A 21,757-nucleotide genomic window follows, 5' to 3' on the forward strand; every position below is an offset into this window, starting at 1 on the left:
AAAGGCCTTACCTCTTCTTTATATTTGGGGGCAAAGTTTAATTTATCTACATTAGCAAAACTCAGTAAAAGGTAGCATGCTGAGCTGGAATACCAGAACCAGTTGGAAAGTCCTTGGTCTCTGAAAACAGTACAGCTGAGTTACAATATGACTTCTTGTCATACTTTTTGTGTGACATTTGGCATATCACGTTCCCTGGTAACAGTTTTCTCATTTGGTAAATGCAGTTTTCAACTTCTTAAAATTATGATGAGAAATGTGTCACACAATTTTTAGAGCGAGTTCTGGAACCAGGGTTGTGATTCAAATCCCAGCTCCTCTACTTATTAGCCGTGTGACCCTAGGCAACATGTGCAATGTATGTGACGACTTTGCACTTTAGCTCATGCATCTGCAAGACTGAAATCACAGTACTACCTATTTCATAGGCTGTCACGGGAAGTAAATATCATTAAACATATAAAGCACTGGATACAAAGCCCAGTAGTGCTGGCATGTAGTACAAGCTCAGAAAAGTGTTTGCAATAAGTGTTTGCAATCATAAAGTGCTTTGTAAAATTCTGTAGCACTATACACGCATGATCCTGTTTAAACAAAAGTTTCTTGAGGCACAAAATGATGTTTCAAGTTAATCCTCAAAGTGCTTACAAATGATAACTTGCTAATGGCTTAGTCTGTAATTTGTATCTCCTTCTATAAAGACCAGATAAGTAGAAATGGTGGAGAAAAATGCTGTCCTGTGGCACTGAACAGGTATATGAAAAAGCTTTTATCATCATCCCCAGACTTTCTGGTCAGGAGAAATGCATGTATTTCTAGGGATTTTAACTTGACACCTTCCACGGACACTAAATTTACTCTGAAAAGAAAAAAAATAAAAAGTGTCTGTTCTTTTTGTGCTGGCAGAGGTAATTAGGAATGGTTCTCTTTGGCATTCTCAAGTTTTCTTAAGCTTTTTCTCCTTCTCCAAGCAGGTAAGAAATAAGATAATTGATGAGGCTTTCTGATTCCATGCACTCAGGTATTTCTAAAATAAGTATGAAACATAGGAAATAAAGTATATTTTAAAATATCATTTGAAAGAGAGAACAAGGCAGAAATTTCCAGATTCTTTTTTTAAATCTTGTATTTTAATCTATGTAAATCTAATTTATTTTGCAGTGCTAAAACAGGTATTTTACATGACTTCGTGATTATATTGAAAATATTTCATAAAATCTCCATTTGTGTTTCATATGTCTTCTGTCTTATTAGTGAGGGAGATTGTGCCTAAAATGTTAGAGATGGAAGATCTCAATAAATTGTGAATTTTCCTTCTATTCTCGTTTCCCTAGAAATTTATCTGTGTCACATTGACAGATGGGACGATACTTGCTAATCTATTTCAATGATCATTTATCTGCAGCTAATTATTTTCCTTTTGTAACTTCATGGGATTCCTTTTACCAAAGTTTTCCTAAGAAAGCAGATTTTTTAAAAAAATATTCCCTTTAAATTTTGTCATACTAAATATAAACATCAGACCAGCAGCATCAGCATCTTCTAGGAGGTTGTTAGAAATGTAAATTTCAGCCCCCACCCCAGACCTACTGAATCAGAGTCTGTACTTTAAAAACAGTGGGGTGTGGTGGCTCACACCTGTAATCTTAGCACTCTGGGAGGCCGAATCAGGCGGATTGCCTGAGCTCAGGAGTTCGAGAGAAGCCTGGGCAACAGGGTGAAACCCCGTCTCTACTGTCTCTACTAAAATACAAAAGAAATTAGCCGGGCATGGCAGCGTATGCCTGTAGTCCCAGCTACTTGGGAGGCTGAGACAGGATAATTGCTTGAACTCGGGAGATGGGGGTTGCAGTGAGCAGAGATTGCGCCACTGCTCTCCAGCCTAGGCAACAGAGTGAGACTCCAACTCTACGAAAAAAAAAAAAAAGGTACTTACATAATTCCTATGCACATTACAATCTCAGAAATGCTATGTTAAAACATTAGAATTCCATGTTCTTCAAACTGTCAAGATGTATCTTGAAATAACAGATTAATTTATGGTCAATGGATTAAAATAATACAGATCCATTATCTTACTGTACTAGAGGTCAAAAGTCTAAAATATGCCTCAGTGGTCTAAAATCAACATGTTGGTGGAGATACATTCCTCCTGGAAACTCTTGAGAATTATGATTTTTTGCCTTTTCCAGATTGTAGAAGCTGCTGCTATGCCTTGGCTCATGGCTCTCGTCTATCCACAAAGTTGGCAGTGCAGCATCTTCAAATCTGTCTCTCTGATTGTGACTCTCTTGCTTCTGTCTTTCACTTGTAATGACCCTCATCATCACTAGATCATCCAGAATACTCTCCTGTGTCAAAGTAGGCTGATTAGCAACCTTAATTTCATTTGCAACCTTATTTCCCCTTTGTCATGTAAGGTAACACACTTATAGATTCTGAGGAGTAAGGGGCGGGCATCATTAGGGTGCCATTATTCTGCCTACCACAAATAGGATCTGTGACTTAATAAATGTAGGTATTGTTGATTAGACCTAATTAAGATTGTGTCTTTTTTGCAGTGCTTCTCAAAATGTTTAATATATTAAAGCTGTTTTGTGAAACGTCAACAGTGATATATATTGTGGGATGTTCCCCAGATGTGTTTGATCACAGTACCTTTCTATTAAGATCTCCCAGAAGAGGGAAACTCATTTGAAAAATGTGGACCAGAGGAATTTACATTTATCCTTTCCATTCTATCCAAGGATTAACCAACAATGTAGACCCGGGCTTTGAGATTTATGACTAAGTTTTTATCATTGGACCTAATACTAAGTAACTTTAATTTAGGCAGATCAGATTACTCTTCTGTTTCAGTTCTGCTTGGTTTAGTGGGAAACCTACTTTCACATCTTGAGTCTACTGCTAGTTACATGACCTTGATTTTAATCTCTCTAACATTACTTTCGAAGTTCTGAGTTGTAGGGAATGGTGAAGACCATGGGTCTAGAGTCAGACAGTCTAGGTTAGAATGCTGGTGCTGGAAACTTCCTAGCTGTGTGGCTCAGAGAGAAAGGTATTTAACCTCCTTGTGCGTGGGTTTTCTCATTCTTAAAATGAAGGCAAGAGTAGTTTCAACCTTGTAAATATTTTTGTGAGTTTAAGTTAAATAATGCTTATAAAGTAGCTGATGCAAAGCCTGGCACACCCTAAATGCTCATTAAAGGTTTTGATGGAGGTTGCTGTTATTATTATTATTATTATTATTATTATTATTATTATTAAAAATAACTGCAAGCACCAAAACTCTGTTCAAACAAATAAGTAGTATAAAAAGATAGGACCTCTCATGGGAATGTTGATTTAATGGATATGAAAGACTGCTTTTGAAATAGACTCTAAACAATTAATTATAAGTTAAGATTTTCTGTTCAATGTAAACCAAGGAGAAAGATTTGGAGAGGGATTTGGTTGGATAAAGAAGAGCTGAATTTAAAGACTTTGGAGGCATTATATAACACAAAACTGCTTTCATCAAGAATATCATTTCAGAGGAATCACTATACAATTATTATCTACTTGAGCCAAATCGTTGAAAAATTCTTTAAAGTTCTACACATGGACTTTACGGGCAGTTAAAAAATTCACAAAGAAGAATTATTGACATACATAAAACACTTAAGCAGGCTTTGAAAAAGAAAATAAATGGAGTTTCTGGCCCGATATTTTATTTTAAAATTCTAATAAATCCAATTTCATTTGAAAGCTGATTCAAGCAACATATAAATCAAACCAATTCAGAAGATTAGGTGTTTTAATTAAAAGTGCTGTCTATAACTTTGCAAAGTGACTGTTCAAATATAACTGGAACAGCAGTGTCAATATCTTTACTGAGAGAGGAAAACATCATCAAGAATCTTAATTTGTCTCGATTGCAGCCTAATAACTCAATTAAATTGTGATAGAAAAATAAGCTTTGAAGGAAATTGAGAGAAACACACTAATTTTTCAGATTTAATTAGCTAAGTAGAAATTACAATACTCATAATCACAGATACATGCATAGTTACAAATGCTGATTACCAAAGTACCAGAGTGTTTGGCTTCAGGAGTTAGGGGTGTGTGGGGTGTGCATGCTCACCCGTGTATGTGTGTGTGTGTGTATATACATGAGCTCTCTTGGATCTGCACACTAGTACAATCAATACTAACAATCAAGATAAATAGATCAATTCAAAATGTCAACAGAATATCACATAATTAATAGGATGAAATATGTAATCTGCTTTGAATGGAGAGATCTATTAATAGTTTGGGAAATTTAGATGGGATGAATTATAGATTTATCTTGCCTCTTTATCACAATGTAGATTTAATCAACGTTCAATAGAGCACTGGGTAAGAAACCGAAGGCTAAATTTTCATTCTCTGACTCGGGTTTACTCCAAGCCATGGCTGTTGTGACATCTTGTTTATCATGAAGGAGTTAAATATTTTTGTTTCATTATTGAAACTAGTTTTGAAATTGGGCTTAATTTATCTACTGGTTGGTCTTGGCAAATCATTTTTCACTTTACTATGTTCATTTATAAAACAAAACTGTTGTTTACTTAGGGGCATACTATGAACTAAAATCATTTTATATCAGCTTCCTCCTCTGTATTACAAAAGTATTTTCAATAATAATCATGAAATGGAACAGTTTTGAGTTCTCTGAGTTCACTTCCTTATAAAATATAATGCTTATTAAAGGATACCCAATAAAAATGATGGTAATTTGAAGCTTATGCATATATTACTAAGACGTAATAGTTATGGCAGCAGTTATTTAGAACTTGTATTAGAGATGAGCAGACTTTGACCAGCAAGTTACATGTGTCCAGCTACTTATCATTGTAAATTTTATTTTTTTGAAATGACCATTTGCTTCTGTGTTGTCAAGAGCAGTTGGCTGATTTGGGCTACAACAGAGTTCAGCAGCTGTGAAAGAGACCATATAACCTGCAAAGTCTCAAATATTCAGTATCTGGCACTTTACAGAAAAAGTTTGCTGACTCCTAACTTAGACCAACAAAAGATTTTTAGAAGAATAGTATTTTTCCCTGACTTTGTTTAGAATTATTATTATATGATTAAGATAAAAGGCAGGTGGCTTTTAGTTGTTTCTTTTTAAAACCCCCTATGGAGAGTGCACTTCATATTGCCTGGTCATTCTAACCACCCCCATCCTAGTGTGTCTCCCATCAAACCTGTGGTGTTATTGTGTGTTTTATTGAATGAAGATCATACATGACAATCAAATAGGGCCTAATACATAGTAAACATCCCATAGTTATTATTAGTGTGCCTTCTCTTTCAAGAGCACAAAACGGTAAATTATAAGGGGTTGTTGTCCAAAAAAATACAAGTAATAGAGGAACTCCAGACTGGGGATAAAATATTGTATGTTACAGTGTGCATATACTCTCAACATCCATGTAAACTCCTCTGTTCCTTGAGGGCCAGGCCAGACTGTATGCTTTCTAGGATGCCTCCACCTACGAAATAGTTTTTTGTCCTCTTTGTTGCACTGTGATGCCAATTGTCTATTGGTAAGTCACCTCTAACCTTAGTTTGAGAGGAAAAGAAGGTTCTTGGTTCTTTATGCCTTTCCACTGTTTTACTTATCGTATTTATTTATGATTTTTTCCTTCTAATTTATCTCTTAATTTCTGAAGCCCAACGTGATTTTAGTGTGGATGGATAGAGTTTTTGGAGCTGAAGTTCATGGGGCATCATTAGCAGACAATGTGGGTTGAGTCCACACACCACATATGAATATAGCAAATCACTTTAAATCTGGATGATTATGTACATTCCTTTGATTTCTTTAACTCACAGCATTGTCAAACAGGTAGTAACCCAGCTGTGATCCTAGTCTCTAATTAAGATATTTGAATGAGAAGAAACCTGTACTTTCATTCATGGGAAGGAAATTTGCCAGAGCTCGCTTAATGCTCAAAACTCATAATCATAAAGGTGATTGCTTAGTGTAACCTAAATTAAAACCCATATTCATTGTTACAAGATTACATGTTTTTCTTAATATTTTGCATTAAACATTTAACATACGGTTTTGAGTAATTACATTTCAAAATGTAATTTGGTATTTGTCAGGCCAATTGGTAAACCTGAGGTTCATGCAATTTCTGACTTGTTATACTCTGGAGATAAATTATATGATATCCACAAATATTTACCTCTCACATTCTTTTCTTGTGGGTGTTGCTCTGATGCTAATGTGAAATGCTGTTTATCAAAATGATTTGCAGATTCAGCTGCTTCAAAAGCTTTGATTTCATTTTTATGCATAGAACATAGCCTTCTCATTAATTTTTTATTTCATTTACTAAATTTCAATAACCCTTTGAATATGTAATGACAGAGGTGAAAATAATCTCTTATCCTCTCTTATTCTTTCTTTTTGAATTTTTTTGTGACCCCAAACATAAGGCCTTAAAAACTGGTCGTGTTTTATTCGATCACTTGTGTCTCTTTCTAGAATTTAAGGATATCTGCATGCATGTCTCTTCCTCTCTTTTTTTAAGACTGTCGCAAATGGTTGATCAAATTTATATTGAGGTCATTAAAGGTAGGATTTTATTTATTCCTCTTTTGAGTACACTCTGTTTTTCAGAATGAAAAATCTTTCATTTCTATTATCAAAACATAATATCATTGAATATGCCACAAAAGACAAATGTATTTGCAAATCCTGTGGCAAAAATAATGTTACATTGGCTTAAAATGAACAGTTAGCATCATCTTAGATAGGACTTTGGCTTTGTCGGGCACAGTTTTGGGTAAATTACTTGGGCAATGGCTGTAGCTGAATCTGTTTCCTGATTCCTGGACAGAAAAATTGCTCCCCTTCTACCCCTAAAACTGGCGTGGTTGATCCCATAGATAGAGATAAATAAAGCTATTTTCAGAATAATTCTGCCAGTAAGCTCACATCTATTTTGCAAATAAGTATACTGATATCATCTGGAGACATTCACTGCAGAAAAATCTTTCAAACTCTTAGGTGTGACCTAAGAACCTAAGTATTGAATTCTTAAGCTTGGGTAGCCCCTTTTGTGACTTGACTTCTGTTGGAATTCTCTAAAGAAAATAAAGAGGGTGAGCAAGACTTCAAGAGAAGGCCAGTAAATTGGAAGATGGAAAATCGGCTTCAAATGTCTTGTTTTATTTCATACACTGAGAAAACTCAATGAACTCTTTGCCTTCTCTTGTTAACAAGTCAATCGATCTTCTGGGACTTGGGAAGCTTTTACCCAAAGTCATCTGCTTTGATCACAAAGATGAAGAATGTGATGTTAACTAGCATCTTTGTTTACCTATTGTACTTAAGAAGCATAACTGATAAAAATCTTAAATATTTCACTCCTAAGTAAGAAGGGGAATAATTTTCTCTGGGCTTTCTGAAAAATGATAAGAGTGACACATTTTTTTAAGCCACTAAAAGCTGGATTTATTTGTTTCCACTTATTTGCTTTGGGACATACATCCTGATAAATAGCAAGGTTTCCTTACAATGATAAATCTCACATTAAAAAAGTGCTCTAATTGATATGTGTACTCTTTCAAGTCTTAAGAGAGGTGATAGTTTGCTGCAGGACTAATATATCTTAGCAGAGACACTAAAGGTAAGGGGAACAAGAGCTGCAGATAAAGATGCTGAAAAATAGCACAATTCTTAAAGCTCAATTTATCATTTAGCATTCAGAGGTCCCCAAATCAATGAAGACTAATCATGTTTTATAACTCTAATTTTGATATCTAATGTGGCAAGCTGTTATCCTAATTGATAGTATAATCTATGACAGTAGTGTTTTCTTTATATTTCTTTACAAAGTTAAATTCTGTGTATTTAAACATTACATTTACCATATGTAACAAGCCTAGAGATCTGAATATATGTTATGCCCATTCCTATTGACAGGACAAAGACTCAATCGTTCTCCTTTAAGGATACACAAAGGGAGATGTATTTGTTTGTCTGGATGAGTTGGGGTAAAATATCTGGCACTAATTCACCAAATGAAAAGATGCTATTACAAAAGAGTTATTTATTTTTTTTTTTTTTTTACCATTTACATGACTTTGATAGCCTAGAAGACCACACTGGAGTTACAAGCTTTCCATTTATTCTGTTTTATTGACTCATTGATAGGAATGTGATGCAGGAAAGAGTGAGGGGTAGGAAGTGAAGGAAATCCTATCAGAATGTATAAGAACTGGTAGGAACATAGCTCTAGTCAAGGGTCATGTTTCTCAATTTTTGCCCTGGTCCTGCGTTTAGCTATATAGCATTGGACAAATCTATGTTCCAAGCTCCAGTCATCTCATCTGTAAAGTGGACCCATAACCCCACTTCTGTCCATCTCTGGTATTATGTGGCAGTGTTCAAAAAAGAATGGAGGCATTAAAAATGCTTTGGAACCAATAAAAGCAGTTATTATTGGGGAGAGATATGACTTTAGTGAAAGAAGCAACAAAGAATGACACAAGTACTTATTACATTATTAATGGAAAGTAGTAGTATATAGATAATTTTAAAAACTACTATAGTATAGTACTGTAAGAAATGTACACACAGATTACTAGAAAATTCACAAAGGTCCGATAATATCCTGAGAACCACTGTCTTAGAAGTGTAATGAAATAGTGTACATATATGCCTGCTCTAAAATCCCATTGATTTGAAGTTTTCTAGATGAATCCCACATGGACAAGTTATTCTATTATCCCCTACTTTTCGTGACTTAAAATGAATAATAAAAATGCCTGCTTCTTTTTCCCCATATACATCCAGGTGAGACTGAAGAAATGAGAACTGTCACTTGTAAATACCTGCCATGTTTTAACCTCATGAATTGACCTTCTTTTTATTGTCCAGGGATGAATAGTGGGACATTCTTACAGAGAATCTGCGTGGAGACCAGTGACAATTGATTCTGACTGCCAAGCCTGTTCAAATCACAGGGAAAACCAGTGACTGTAAAAAATCAACCAATTTTTAGTTCTGTTCAGGGAAAGGAACAGCTTGCTTTCCAAAGACTTCTTGAATTGGAGCACAAACTTGATTAACCCGCTCATGACCTGCCAAGATACCAGCTGTTGAAAAAAATGTGATGTTCCTTATTGGGATTTTGTTTGTCATCTAAGCTTAGATCATTTGCAGAGGTCATTATAGTCTTGAGAGGGAATTAAAAAGAAAAGTAAACTGGTTCAACCATTGTGGAAGACAGTGTGGTGATTCCTCAAGGATCTAGAACTAGAAATACCATTTGACTCAGCCATCCCATTACTGGGTATATACCCAAAAGATTATAAACCATGCTGCTATAAAGACACATGCACACATATGTTTATTGCAGCACTATTCACAATAGTGACTTGGAACCAACCCAAAGACTTGGAACCAACCCAGATGTCCATCAGTGGTAGATTGGATTAAGAAAATGTGGCACACATACACCATGGAATACTATGCAGCCATAAAAAAGATGAGTTCATGTCCTTTGTAGGGACATGGATGAAGCTGGAAATCATCATTCTCAGCAAACTGTCGCAGGGACAAAAACCCAATTATCGCATGTTCTCACTCATAAGTGGAAATTGAACAATGAGAACACTTGGACACAGGAAGGGGAACATCACACACGGTGGCCTGTCATGGGGTTGGAGGAGGGGGGAGGGATAGCATTAGGAGATATACCTAATGTAAATGAGGAGTTAATGGGTGCAGTACACCAACATGGCACATGTATACATATGTAACAAACCTGCACATTGTGCACATGTACCCTAGAACTTAAAGTATAATAAAAAAATAAAAATAATAAAAAAAGAAAAGTTGTCTTATTAGTATATATTCCTGTGAGAGCAAGATCTTTGTATCTTATGTTAATTTCTATATTCCCCTCATAGTAACTAAAAGAATGCCTGAAATATGAAAGTTGGTTAATAAATATTTTTAAATGAATACATGAATCTAAAAATGGCAAAGGAAGTATCACAAAGTATCAACACAAAGGAAAGGAATATGACATCAGAAATCTGTAAAACTTAATTGCAGCCTCAGCTGTGATGCAGAGTTTCTCAATCATTTCCCCTTTCTGGAACAATTTCACCATCTGTAAAATGGAAGCGTTGTTCTAAGTGTTGTTTTAGTTCCTAGATTTTAAGGTTAAGTCAGCTAGCGTACATATAGCTGTGTCCAAGATTGCTTTAAACCTCAGCATGTCCTCAAGTATAATGCAAATGTTTCTCAGGCAATATTTTGCCTGAGATAAAATGATAAAATTCCTGAATACATTTTATAGAGACTTGCTGTTCAACATTTCTTGGCTGAAAGATATGATGGATTCATTCCTCATTAGCATGTGCAGATAAAACATGCATTCTGCTCAGAATGAGAGGTGTGGTCCTCACTGGCAGGGAACAGAGAGTTTTTTATCTAAGCGTTCAGTTTCCTGTGGTTTGTCTTAGGAAGTCTTGTGTACTTCCACCCCAACCCCACCAGCCTAACCTCTGCTTTTTATTATACTTTACTGCAACCATGCTTATCTATCTGTTCCTCAAAATGTTCCCTAGATTCTGGCTGCTGAAGGCTTTTGGGGGTGTTCATCTGTCCTTGCTTCCCGTCTTCTTTCTTTCCTCTCTCTCCCTTGGCAATCCAGAAAGGGGTATGGACCTGTCAAAGATCACACAGAGAGCTAGAGGCTAAGAAAGATCAAGAACCCTGTACTCTTAACTCTCAATGCCTCTATCACCAAAATCTTTGTCCACCCCTCCCCACCCCCAGGTGCTCTTTCCAGTTTCTTTGTGGCCATTTACACTGTTCCACTGTCTTCCTCTCTCACCTAACAATCTTGTCCACAAATCCATGCAGGTGCCAGCCACACCCTCTTCCCAGCATCCTCACTGCCGCAGTGATTCCTTGGGACTCTTAACTTTGTAATTTTCTTGACTTTTTTTTTTTTTTATATTCAAGAATTTTCTTTTCTATACTGAGCTTGGAATGTTTTGAGGTAAAGATCATTTAGGACTGTGTTCAGTTGCAAATAAGAGAAAACTGACTGCTGTGAGTTGACACGAAAAGGTGTTTCATTTTCTCTCATATCAGGAAGTAGGTGGGTGCTAACAGTATTTATTCTGTTCAATGGTGCATGATGTTAGGGACTCTGGTTCTCTCTCTTTTTCTGGTTTACCAGTTTTAAGGAATTGGTCATCCTTTTGCTGTGTCCTAGTGGTGCCAAGAGGACAGTAATAGTGCAGACATCATAATATATAGAGGGTTAGAGGAAAAGTCATGCCAGCTTTCTCTCTCTCTCTCTCTCTTTCCCCCTCCCTCTGTTTTTACCATGGGAGTAAAACTTTTCCCAGAACTGACTCTAGGAAATTTCTCCCTCTTTTGTGGGTCACGTGATTATTTGTAGTTGAAAAGAGGCTGGGAGATTGGGAAACATACTTGACCCCTTTTGACTGTGATCAGTGATGAGCGGTTGTGTGGGACTGGATGCCTCACCACCCTAAAACCAGGAATCTCTCAGCAAAGATGGGAGGGGAAATGGAGGTGATATGATTTGACTGTGTTCCCACCCAAATCTCCTCTTGAATTGTAGCTCCCATAATTCCCACATGCTGTGGGAGGGCCCCAGTGGGGGATAACTGAATCATGAGGGCAGTTCCCCCATACTGTTCTGGTGGTGGTGAATAAGTCTCAGGAGATCTGATGGTTTTTTAAAGGGAAACCCATTTCGCTTGGTTCTCATGTTTTCTCTTGTGTGCTGCCATGTAATATGTGCTTTCTGCCTTCTGCCATGATCGTGAGGTCTCCCCAGCCATGTGGAACTGTGAGTTCATTAAAGCTCTTTTTCTTTATAAATTACCCAGTCTTGGGTATGTTTTTATCAGCAGCATGAAAACACACTAATGCGGGAGGGTTGGACTGTCTTATTCACAATGACCTTGACCTTTCAAAGTTAACCCCTCTCTTCCCTCCATTAAGTATCCTACCTTTCACAGACATGTAACATCTCATTTGAAATTGAATTTCTTTTATAAAACCTTTGGTGATTCCTCTAACAAGACGTGTTCTATGTATGTTTATCTCCTTTTATAATATGTATTCTCTTCTCCTCTTAATCTGTGGAGTATGTGAGGACAGATCACTGTCTTGTCATTTAGCTTAAAGTATTGAAAGATTAAAACCTCAGTACTACTCTGCCATTCAGTTGTGATTTGAGGTGAGTTATTTTATTTCAGAATGCCTCTTTTTTTCTCCCCACTCATAAGGTGGTATAATCATTGAATGTGTTAATAGATAAGAAGTACTTAGAATAGCATCAGCACACAGACAGAACTCATGGGACCCAGTCCTTCAACTATGATTAATTTTATCTCTGTTAAACTCTTTGGATCTCAGTTTCTCCATGTGTAATGGAGATTTGGATGTGGGTATTCTAAGGCTTCTTCTGCTTCCATGTATTACTTCTTTAAAAACAAACAAACACCATTGAGGCTGGGCATGGTGGCTCACGCCTGTAATCCCAGCACTTTTGGGAGGCCAAGGTGGGCGGATCACCTGAGGTCAGGGGTCCTAGACCAGTCTGGCCAACATAGTGAAACCCCATCTCTACTAAAAATGCAAGAATTAGCCGGGCATGGTGGTGTGCACCTGTAATCCCAGCTACTCAGGGGGCGGAGGCAGGAGAATTGCTTGAACCCAGGAGGCGGAGTTTGCAGTGAGCTGAGATCGCGCCATTGCACTCCAGCCTGGGGGACAAGGGCGAGACTTGGTCTCAAAAAAAAAAAAAAAAAAAAAAAAAAAAAATGAGCTTTTCTTATAATAGTCTCAATAAATATTTACTAAATTAAATTGGGATATCTAAATAATAGATCATCAATAGAACTGTATTGTATATCAGCTCTCTCAGGATTGAGTTGCAGGCTTTAAATTGTTTTCTGTTATTTCTGCTTATTAGATCAAAAATAATTCATAATCATTTGGGAGAGAAAAGTATTTTATTGGAAAGCATCTGTGGTGTGATTCCTGAGATTCTTCTTGCTGTTAAAGATTGCTAGCTACCAAGTGTAGACAGAAAACTGACCAGTTTTCAGCTCTGAATCAAGAAGCAGATTGATTTCTGGGACTCTGAAATTCTTTTCATTACTTCAGTGGCTTGTATGTATCTCTCTTGTATGTATCACTCTCTTAAGGTTTTGACAGTGGACTTTCTCAGTGAAAGCTGAGGTGCTATGAATGGAGTTGTCCTATCTCTCATGGCTCTTCAATTGCCACATTTACGATGAAACTTTCCAGTTCTCCCTACTTGTTGGCTCCCCACAGAAGTGTGAATTAATTTGACAATTGCAATACCAACTGGCAGCATCAAACTCTGATTATATTTTTTGTGTGTCCGAGGAGAATGTAGTGTGCTGACTTATCACCATTACTGAGAAATAAGCTAAGTGATATTCAGATACCAGATATATGTGTGTGTGTGTGTGTGTGTGTGTGTGTGTGTGTGTGCAATGCACGATTCCATTTTTTGCTGGTAGGTACATGGGACCATCATTGTTGTCTCACAGTGACATTCTTGGTATGGCTTCAATGTTTGTGTTGATGTCATCTACTCACAATATAAGTGTATTTTTAAACCTACCACATTCTCTTATGGATCTGAGGCAAATAAGGGGTGGATTGTCTTTCCAGCAGGTACAATTCAAGCCTTCCAAGAACTGATTTTCAAAACAGTATGTTTATTTCTCTTTCTCTGTTTTCCAGTTTTCTTTCGTTTTTACATTTTAGCTTTGCGAACAGGTTTATTCCCATTACCATGTTAATAGCCAATCTCTTCTGTTGAGGTGTTTAATTTTGCTCACCTGCGGGCAATTCCCTGTAAGAGGGGATGAGCATCTCAATTCTGCAATCATGAAACTCTGCACATCAGTTCCCCCAGTGTACACCGGGTGAGCCCTCAATCTATGTGTGCAGACTGCTCCTCTACTAGACATGTTGCCAAATGGAGTTTGCTCCAATTTGCTTAATCATTCAGCTGTAATTGAATCCTGATGGGAAGCTGGGTTTCCGTACAAAATTATACCCCTTCTCTTGCTGAGAAGGTGGTAAAGTAACCATTTCTTCTCCCCAGGAAGTTTGCAGATGGTTTCATCCCACCATTCTCCATAATGCTTTCCAGACTTGGAGGAATCATGGTATTGAGACTGTAGTCGCCATTGCCCAGGGATATATCTGTTGCTGGCTCTCTGTACCATTGTAAGCTTTATAACAAAGCACAATGATTTACCCTTTCCTTCCTTTTCGCTATGCCACCTTCCTAAGAGCTCCTCAAAAAATGTTTGGCAAAAATATCATTGAACAAATTTTACTTCTACCCAAGTAGGCTACAACCAGTATGGAGACACCCAGGTGAACATGTCTCAAAATCTGACCACCTGCAGCAGTTTCACGTAGAGCAGTGTGGGCCCAAAGCTAGCGGCATCAGCATCACCTGGGAAGCTGTTCCAACTACAAATTCACAGGCTTTACTCAAACTGACTAAGAATCTCTAGAAGTGGGGATCAGAAATGTGCTTCACAAGCTCTTCTGTAAGTGTGAATTCTGGTATTTTGTTTGATTGTTTGTGTTTTTATTGCTGAGTGTAAGAGTTATTTATATATTCTGGATACATTCTTTTATCAAACATATACTTTTAACCAAGTCTCTGACTTGTGCTTTCGTTTTCTCAATGCTGTCTTTCACGGAACAAAAGATTTAAATTTTCATAAAATCCAATTTATCATGTTTTTCTTTGTAGATTGTGCTTTGGATGTTATGTTCAAAAACTCATTGGCAAAATCCAAGGTCATATTGATTTTCCCTTTGTTTTATTCTACAAGTTTTCTAGCTTTATATTTTACACTTGAGTCTATTATCCATTTAGAGTTAATTTCTGTATAAGATATAAGGCAAGGTTTATTATTTCTGCATAAGAAAATCCAATTATTTTGGCATCATTTGTTGAAAAGACTATTCTTTTTCCTTTGATTGCCTTTGCATGTTAGCCAACAATCAGTTGACTATATTTGTGTTGGCGTACTTCTGAGGCTGTATTTTCTTCCCTTTGTTCAACTATCAATACTTTTTACCAACATTATACACTGCTTGATTCCTGTAGCTTCAAAGTAAGTCTTAAACTTAGGTGGTGTGAGTCTCCAATTTTTTTATTTTTCAGAATTGTTTTGACTATTCCATTTCCTTTGCCCTTCCATATAAATGTTGTTAGATGTTGAAATCTACAAAAATAAAAAAAAATATTTACGGAAAGTTTGATATAGATAGCATTGAATCTATAGATAGATTTGGGAAGAATTTACTTACATGTTTAAAAATATATTTTAGCCATGTTTTATAGTTTTCAGCACACGGACCTTGTACATATTTTGTTGCCTAAGTAGGACTTGTTTTTTGGTGATACTATTAAATGGCATTGTGTTTCAATGTAAAATTCCAGTAGTTCCTTGCTGATACATGATTCACTGTTGCTTATTGAGTTTCATATCCTGCAACCTCGTTTAAGGAACTTATTCCAGGAGATTTTTTGATAGTTTTTTTTTGGGGAGTGGGGGATTTCTATGTCATATGTAAATAGAACTGATTTTACTTTTTCCTTTGAAACATGTATATAGTTTGTTTCTTTTTCCCCCCTCATTTTGGCAAGAGTTTATAGTACAGTATTGAACAGGATAGGGCAACTTGCCTTGTGGTGTCTTACTATTAAATGTGACGCTAGCTGTAGGCTTTTTGTAGATGCCTATTCTTGGGCTAAAGAAATTATCTTCTAATTCTAGTTTACAGAGTTTATTATTGTTATTATAAATATATATAGAGATAATTTTGTTAAGTACTTTCTCTGCATGTATTAAGGTGCTCATGTTTTTTCTTAGTCTGACAATATGTAAATAATGATTGATTTTTCAAATAATTAATTAGCCTTTTGTTCTTTGAATAAAACCCACTCAGTCTTAATCTTTTTAAAAATGTGTTGGATTTGTTTAGTTAAAATATTTTTAAGAATATTTGCAAATATGTTCCAAGTAATATTGTCTGTATTGCTTTTTTTTTGGTAATTTTTGTTTAGTAATGTCTTTTCCTGGTTTAGGTATTAGGTAATACTGATCTCATAAAATGAGTTATGTTCTCTCTTCTTCCATTCTCTGGAAGAGATTGTGTAGATTATGTTTTATGTATTCATTCACTGATAGAATTCATCAGTTAAACCATCTGAGCCTGAATCTTTATTTTCTGAAAGATTTTTAAATGACGAATTTGGCATTTTTAATTTACATAGGACTATTCAGATTATTATGCATTCAGTTTTGGTACTTTGTATCTTTCAAGGAATTCTTTCATATCATTTACATAGCTGAACTTATTGATGTAGAGTTATTACTAATATCCTCATATTGTGTTTGGATATCCATGAGATCATCAGGGTTACCCTTCTTTCATTCCTAAATAGGGTCATTTGTTAGTTCTCCATTTTTGTCTCAGTCTGCATTTCATATCTATCAATTTTATTTATATTTTGAAAAAAAGCAACTTAAAAAATAATAATAAAAGAGCTGGGATCTTGCTATGTTGCCCAGACTGGTCTCCAACTCCTGGGCTTAAGTGACTCTCCCTCCTCAGTCTCCTGAGTAGCGAATCTGTAGGTTTTCACAATCATGCTCTGCTAAAAATGCAGCTTTTGATTTCATTGTTTTTCTCTGTTATATTTCTGTTTTTAAACTCATTGATTTTTTTGCTTTACCTTTTATTATGTCCTTTCTGTTTTTTTTTTTTTTTTTTTCCTTTGGTATTTACTCAGTTATTTTCTCTTAAAGTGAAAGTTTAGGTTGCTGATTTTAGATGTTTCTTCTTTTCTAATATAAACATAATGCCATGTTTCTATCTAAACACTGCTTTAGCTGTAACTTACAAATTTTGATATATTGTACTTTCATTTATATTTAGCTCAAAATATTTTTAAATTTACCTTGACACTTCTCTTTGACCCATGGGTTATTTTGTAGTATATTGTTTAATTTCCAAGTGTTTGGAGATATTCCTGTTATCTTTCTGTTATTGATTTCTACTTTGATTCTGTTATACTCTGAGAAAATACTTTGTATTATTTCTATGCTTTAAAAATGTTTTTTGTATGGCTCAAAGTATGGTCTGTCTTAATAAATGTTGCATTTGTGCTTGAAAAGAATAAGTGCGTTTCTGTTGTGTGGGTTGTCAGTTAGGTCAAGATGATTGATAGTTTTGTTGGGTGTTTATATGTTAAAGAAGGACCACAGGTGATTCCATGTATGCTGAAAGTTGAGAGCCGCTTGGAGTGAGCTAACACTAATTGGGATTCCAGTGTAATGAAGGCTTAATTTTGTATTTGATTTTATATTTGTCCATGTTTGTGGAAGTCTAGAAGCTTCCACCCAGTTGTCCATGTTCTAGGTTTGAGCTTATTGATTACAAATATCTCCTAAACACATTACACATTAGAGTAAGGTTTTTTACCTGTCTCTGTCCCTGGATCTTGTGCCCCTTGCATGGCCATTAGGGTTTTTCTATAAATATTTCCTCCATCCTTTTCATCGATACTGGCTTTTAAGTGTGTTTTATAAAATGCTAGATTGAGGAGCAGCTGCTAAGCAAGAAGCAGGGAAGTAAGATGTACACACATTGCTTAGTAAACTGATGAGTATTTCTCCATCTTGAAATTCATAATGCCAGTGAATACCATACTGGCTCTGACAAGTTTGGAGTTAACACATCTCTATTCCTCCCTTTCCCTAACATAAAATGAGCAATATTAAATACTTTATCAGATTTTTGAGAAGACTAAATGAGATAACATCTGTAAAACACTTGATGACTTGGGCACATAGTATGTTGTCAATAAGTGTTTGTTACCATGATTTACTGTAGTTGGTGTTCTTGATTTTAGTTTATTCCATTTATTCCACTGGAATTGATCTTTAAAAATAGAGATGGGTGAAAAGGGAAAAAAAATTCTGGGAATGCAAACACCACAAAAGTCACAGATACACAGAACTTTACCTGTTCCAATTTCTTTATTGTAGTTTCCTTTTTGTAGTGTTAGTAAGGGGTATTGCATTCAATTCAAAAACCTTCTTCAACCTAGCCACTTTTTCTTCCTACCTAAACCTGCCTCCTCTGAAGTAATATCATTGGTATTGCTGGGAATCATTAGATATTTGTAAGTGTACTATAAGGAGAATGTCATGCAATACCATGGAAAGTGCATTAGGTATGAACAACATCTCAGGACTCAGCATGATGTCTTATGCCATCCTCGCTTAGCAACAGCATCAAGGAAGTATTGTGTATCCAGGATTCAGAATCTCCTCATCTACCTTCCTTGGCTGCTTTGACATCCCTGTGGAAGCATTCTTGACACTATGTTTTCTTTTCTTAAACAGGTGGACTCTGCATTGCCCAGTCCGTGAGAATCCCCCAGGAACGCAAAGACAGGACCATTGACTTTGATAGAATTATCAAACAACTCCTGGACACCCCCAACTCCAGGGCCGTCGTGATTTTTGCCAACGACGAGGATATAAAGTAAGAATAACTGGTGACATTTGTTAATATGCATGTTGCAACTTTAGGATAAAGATGAGGCTGCTGGCTGTGACAGGAAAAGATAGCATAAGATCAAAGCTGTAATCATACAGCGGCAAAGTCTGTGCTTGCCTCTACCCCGACACATATAGTAGTAGCATGGTATGGTCACGTATTTTCCCTCTGTTAGCAAAATAAGTATTCAATTATTTGTAAAAACAGAAAACTCTAGATGTTTTAAAGGTGTTTTATTTAACATTTTTTCCAAATATATTAATAACAGACTTTTATCCAAAGAATGGTTCTCTTAATGTAAAAGAAAATGTCTTAACATTCTGGTTTTATCGCTAGTGCTTTAACTTCACTATGTTCAAATCAAAAATTTGTCCTACCTCTACATTCTCCAATCCACTTTTTCTTTTTTCTTTTCAGACCTTGATCCTTCTTGGACTCAAAAATCTGCTTGTAATCTTGACTTTCCTTTTGTCCTGGTTCCTTGTATTTTTGGCCAAGCCACGTACAAGCAAGCTTTGACTTGTTTCCACAATGTAAATGTCTCTTGCTTTTTTTTCTGATCACGAACCAACCTGGTCCACAGTCCTCATTTTTAGAATTTTTAGAATATTTGCTTTTATAATCTTTATTTTTAGAATAAACAGTAAACAAACCTGATTAGAAAATTTAAAATAAAGGTATAATTTCCATCTTGTCCCACAGCTAACAAGTTCTCTCCAGGTACAATAGCTAATTAAAAGTTTCTTATATATCCTTGTGGAGACATTCTGTATATATGCTAGAGGGATGTGCTGCTTGTTTTTACACAAATGGTAGCATATTATGTGTATTCCTGTTCAGTATTTTGTTTATCGTTTTATCATGGAGATCACTGAATATCAGTACCTATACATCTATTCAGTCTTTTCAATAGCCAGGCAGAATTTCATTTTACATAGGTACTGTAATTTATCTAACTGCTCCCTGATTGACATTTAATTTGGATTACAGACTATTGAAATTATAAATAATGCTGCAATTAACTTCCTTTTGCACAAATCTGTGTGTATAAATATAAATAGAAAAATATGTTAATCTAGAATGTATTATGCAATATATAAATTTGTAATGCAATAAAACATAACATGCAAATATGCTTTATGTAGATATCATAAATATTTATAAAATACATTTCTATTAAAAAATTTCTAAGACAAAGGTATGTCCCTTCTTAAAAATATATAAATATTGTCTCCCAGAGGAGTCATGCCAATTTATATGTCCATTGATGTGAAAGAGTTATTTGTGTGTGTTTTAAATCTTCGTCTATCTAATAGTTCAAAATAATATATCATTGACTTTGAGGTGAATATCTTTTATTCAGGGTAAAGGTTTAATGGCCTGGACCCTTAAATTCCTGCTTGGATTTTTCAGTGTCTTTACCACCAGTGTCTCCAACCTGTCTCTCTCCCTGCTTTGTGTATTCTGGACCCTGCCCCTGAATCCATCCATCTCCTAGTATAAAGCTCTGACCACAGGTGTGGTGGCAGGGCTGTTAAATGGAAAGAGTTTTGAAGTTTCAAATGAGGTTTATTTGCTCCTTAGATAATGAGCACTGTCTGACCTTGGGCAAGTTCCTCCCACTGCCTTCCAGGTTATTTGGGCCTCAAGTCTCCTACCAATAAAATCAACATCCTTTTAGAGTTCTTTTTCGGGTGATCTGGCTATTTCACCTTTCTAGTCTTATTCTACTCCAAATTCCCTCACATTTTGCTACTGAAGGCACATTGCTGTGGTATGATCTCCCTCCCAATTCTGCATGCATTCTTTCACCCTCTCTGGCCCATGTTTCCTTCCCTGCTTCATCAACTCAATGCTATCTCTAGTGCTGTCCTCTCAGGGAAGATTTATCTGATCAGTATCACTTTGGAAAATTCTTCGTACTAACTCAGTTTCATTGTTATGTGAATGGTGTCATTTTTATTGTTGGATTAATTAATGTCTGTATTCTTCACTAGTTTGTAAACATTTGGGCAGAAATGATGCCTCTTTCAACTTGCTTTTGTATTCTCAATAACTCAGAGGCTCAGGACATAGTAGAAGCTCAATAAATGGCGTTGAACAAGTGAGTGAAATTCCTAACCTAATGCTTCATATTTAATAATTTAACAGTAAGCTTCTTTTTTTCCTGAACTTCGTGGTGATTTAATATGTGAGCTTATTTTCACAGTTTAGGACTCATCGACATTCATCCAGTTCTCCATCCAAAATGCATAACTCTGACCCTCCGATTTGTTCTGATTACTTCTCCATCATGGTCTTTGCTCATGATGTTTTTTCTCTCTTTATCTGTCTAACTTATGTCTCTTCTTCAAGGTCTATTTCAAGCATTCCATTCTCCAGTTTGGGAGAACTGATCCCGATTCTGATCATCCCTTAAATGTATTATTTCTCTCCTTACAAAATTATCTTATGGCATTTTTCGCTCACTTTGTATTTTAGGTATCTATGAGATTTTGTTTTCATAATATTAGTCTTTCTGTTCCGGTACTTAAAAAAAAAATCTGCTAATACCCTTCTTATTAATCTTATAAGTCCTTTTAACACCTATTTGACACTTTTGCTAAATATGTAATACATTGGTAAGATACGGCCTCATGTTTATTTTTAAATAGATTGCACAAGGCACATAAAAGATGTACGGCAAATAGTTCTGGTAACTAATTGGTTATAATACTCTTGACTTGCAAGTAGTGTGAGTTTTTCATATTTGGATGTAAACTGTATATAAGATATTCAATAATTATGCCCATTCTTTTTGCATTAGACTTGTGTGTTAAACATTATTATATATTGTCATTCATAATAGGGATGACAATAATTATTCTTGAGCACAGTACTAAAAGCCAACAGCATATAAAAATTTCTTCTAAAACGTCATCTTAAACACAGTGTCTGAATTGTACTGATAACCCGTAATGTTACATTATTTCTTTCTTCAGAAGATTTACATTGTAGATGGGAAAATTTGAGGTTTCTTGGAACATTAACTTCAAATACTTTGTCAGAGGGATAGCAGTGAGAAGATATTAATATCTA

The 21,757-nt window shown here is 35.7% G+C and overlaps 1 protein-coding gene across 2 annotated transcripts in view; it reads left to right on the forward strand.

Moving 5' to 3' along the window:
* Positions 1-21,757, forward strand: part of GRM7 (glutamate metabotropic receptor 7) — a 902,461-nt gene that overhangs the window by 419,441 nt on the left and 461,263 nt on the right. For both annotated transcript variants that reach the window (XM_015130351.3, XM_015130352.3), the window contains exon 3: positions 18,523-18,664. In XM_015130351.3, the coding sequence (XP_014985837.1) occupies positions 18,523-18,664 (142 nt within the window). The remainder of the gene's footprint in view (positions 1-18,522; positions 18,665-21,757) is intronic.

This window comes from Macaca mulatta, chromosome 2, assembly GCF_049350105.2.
Source record: "Macaca mulatta isolate MMU2019108-1 chromosome 2, T2T-MMU8v2.0, whole genome shotgun sequence".
NCBI lineage: Eukaryota > Metazoa > Chordata > Mammalia > Primates > Cercopithecidae > Macaca > Macaca mulatta.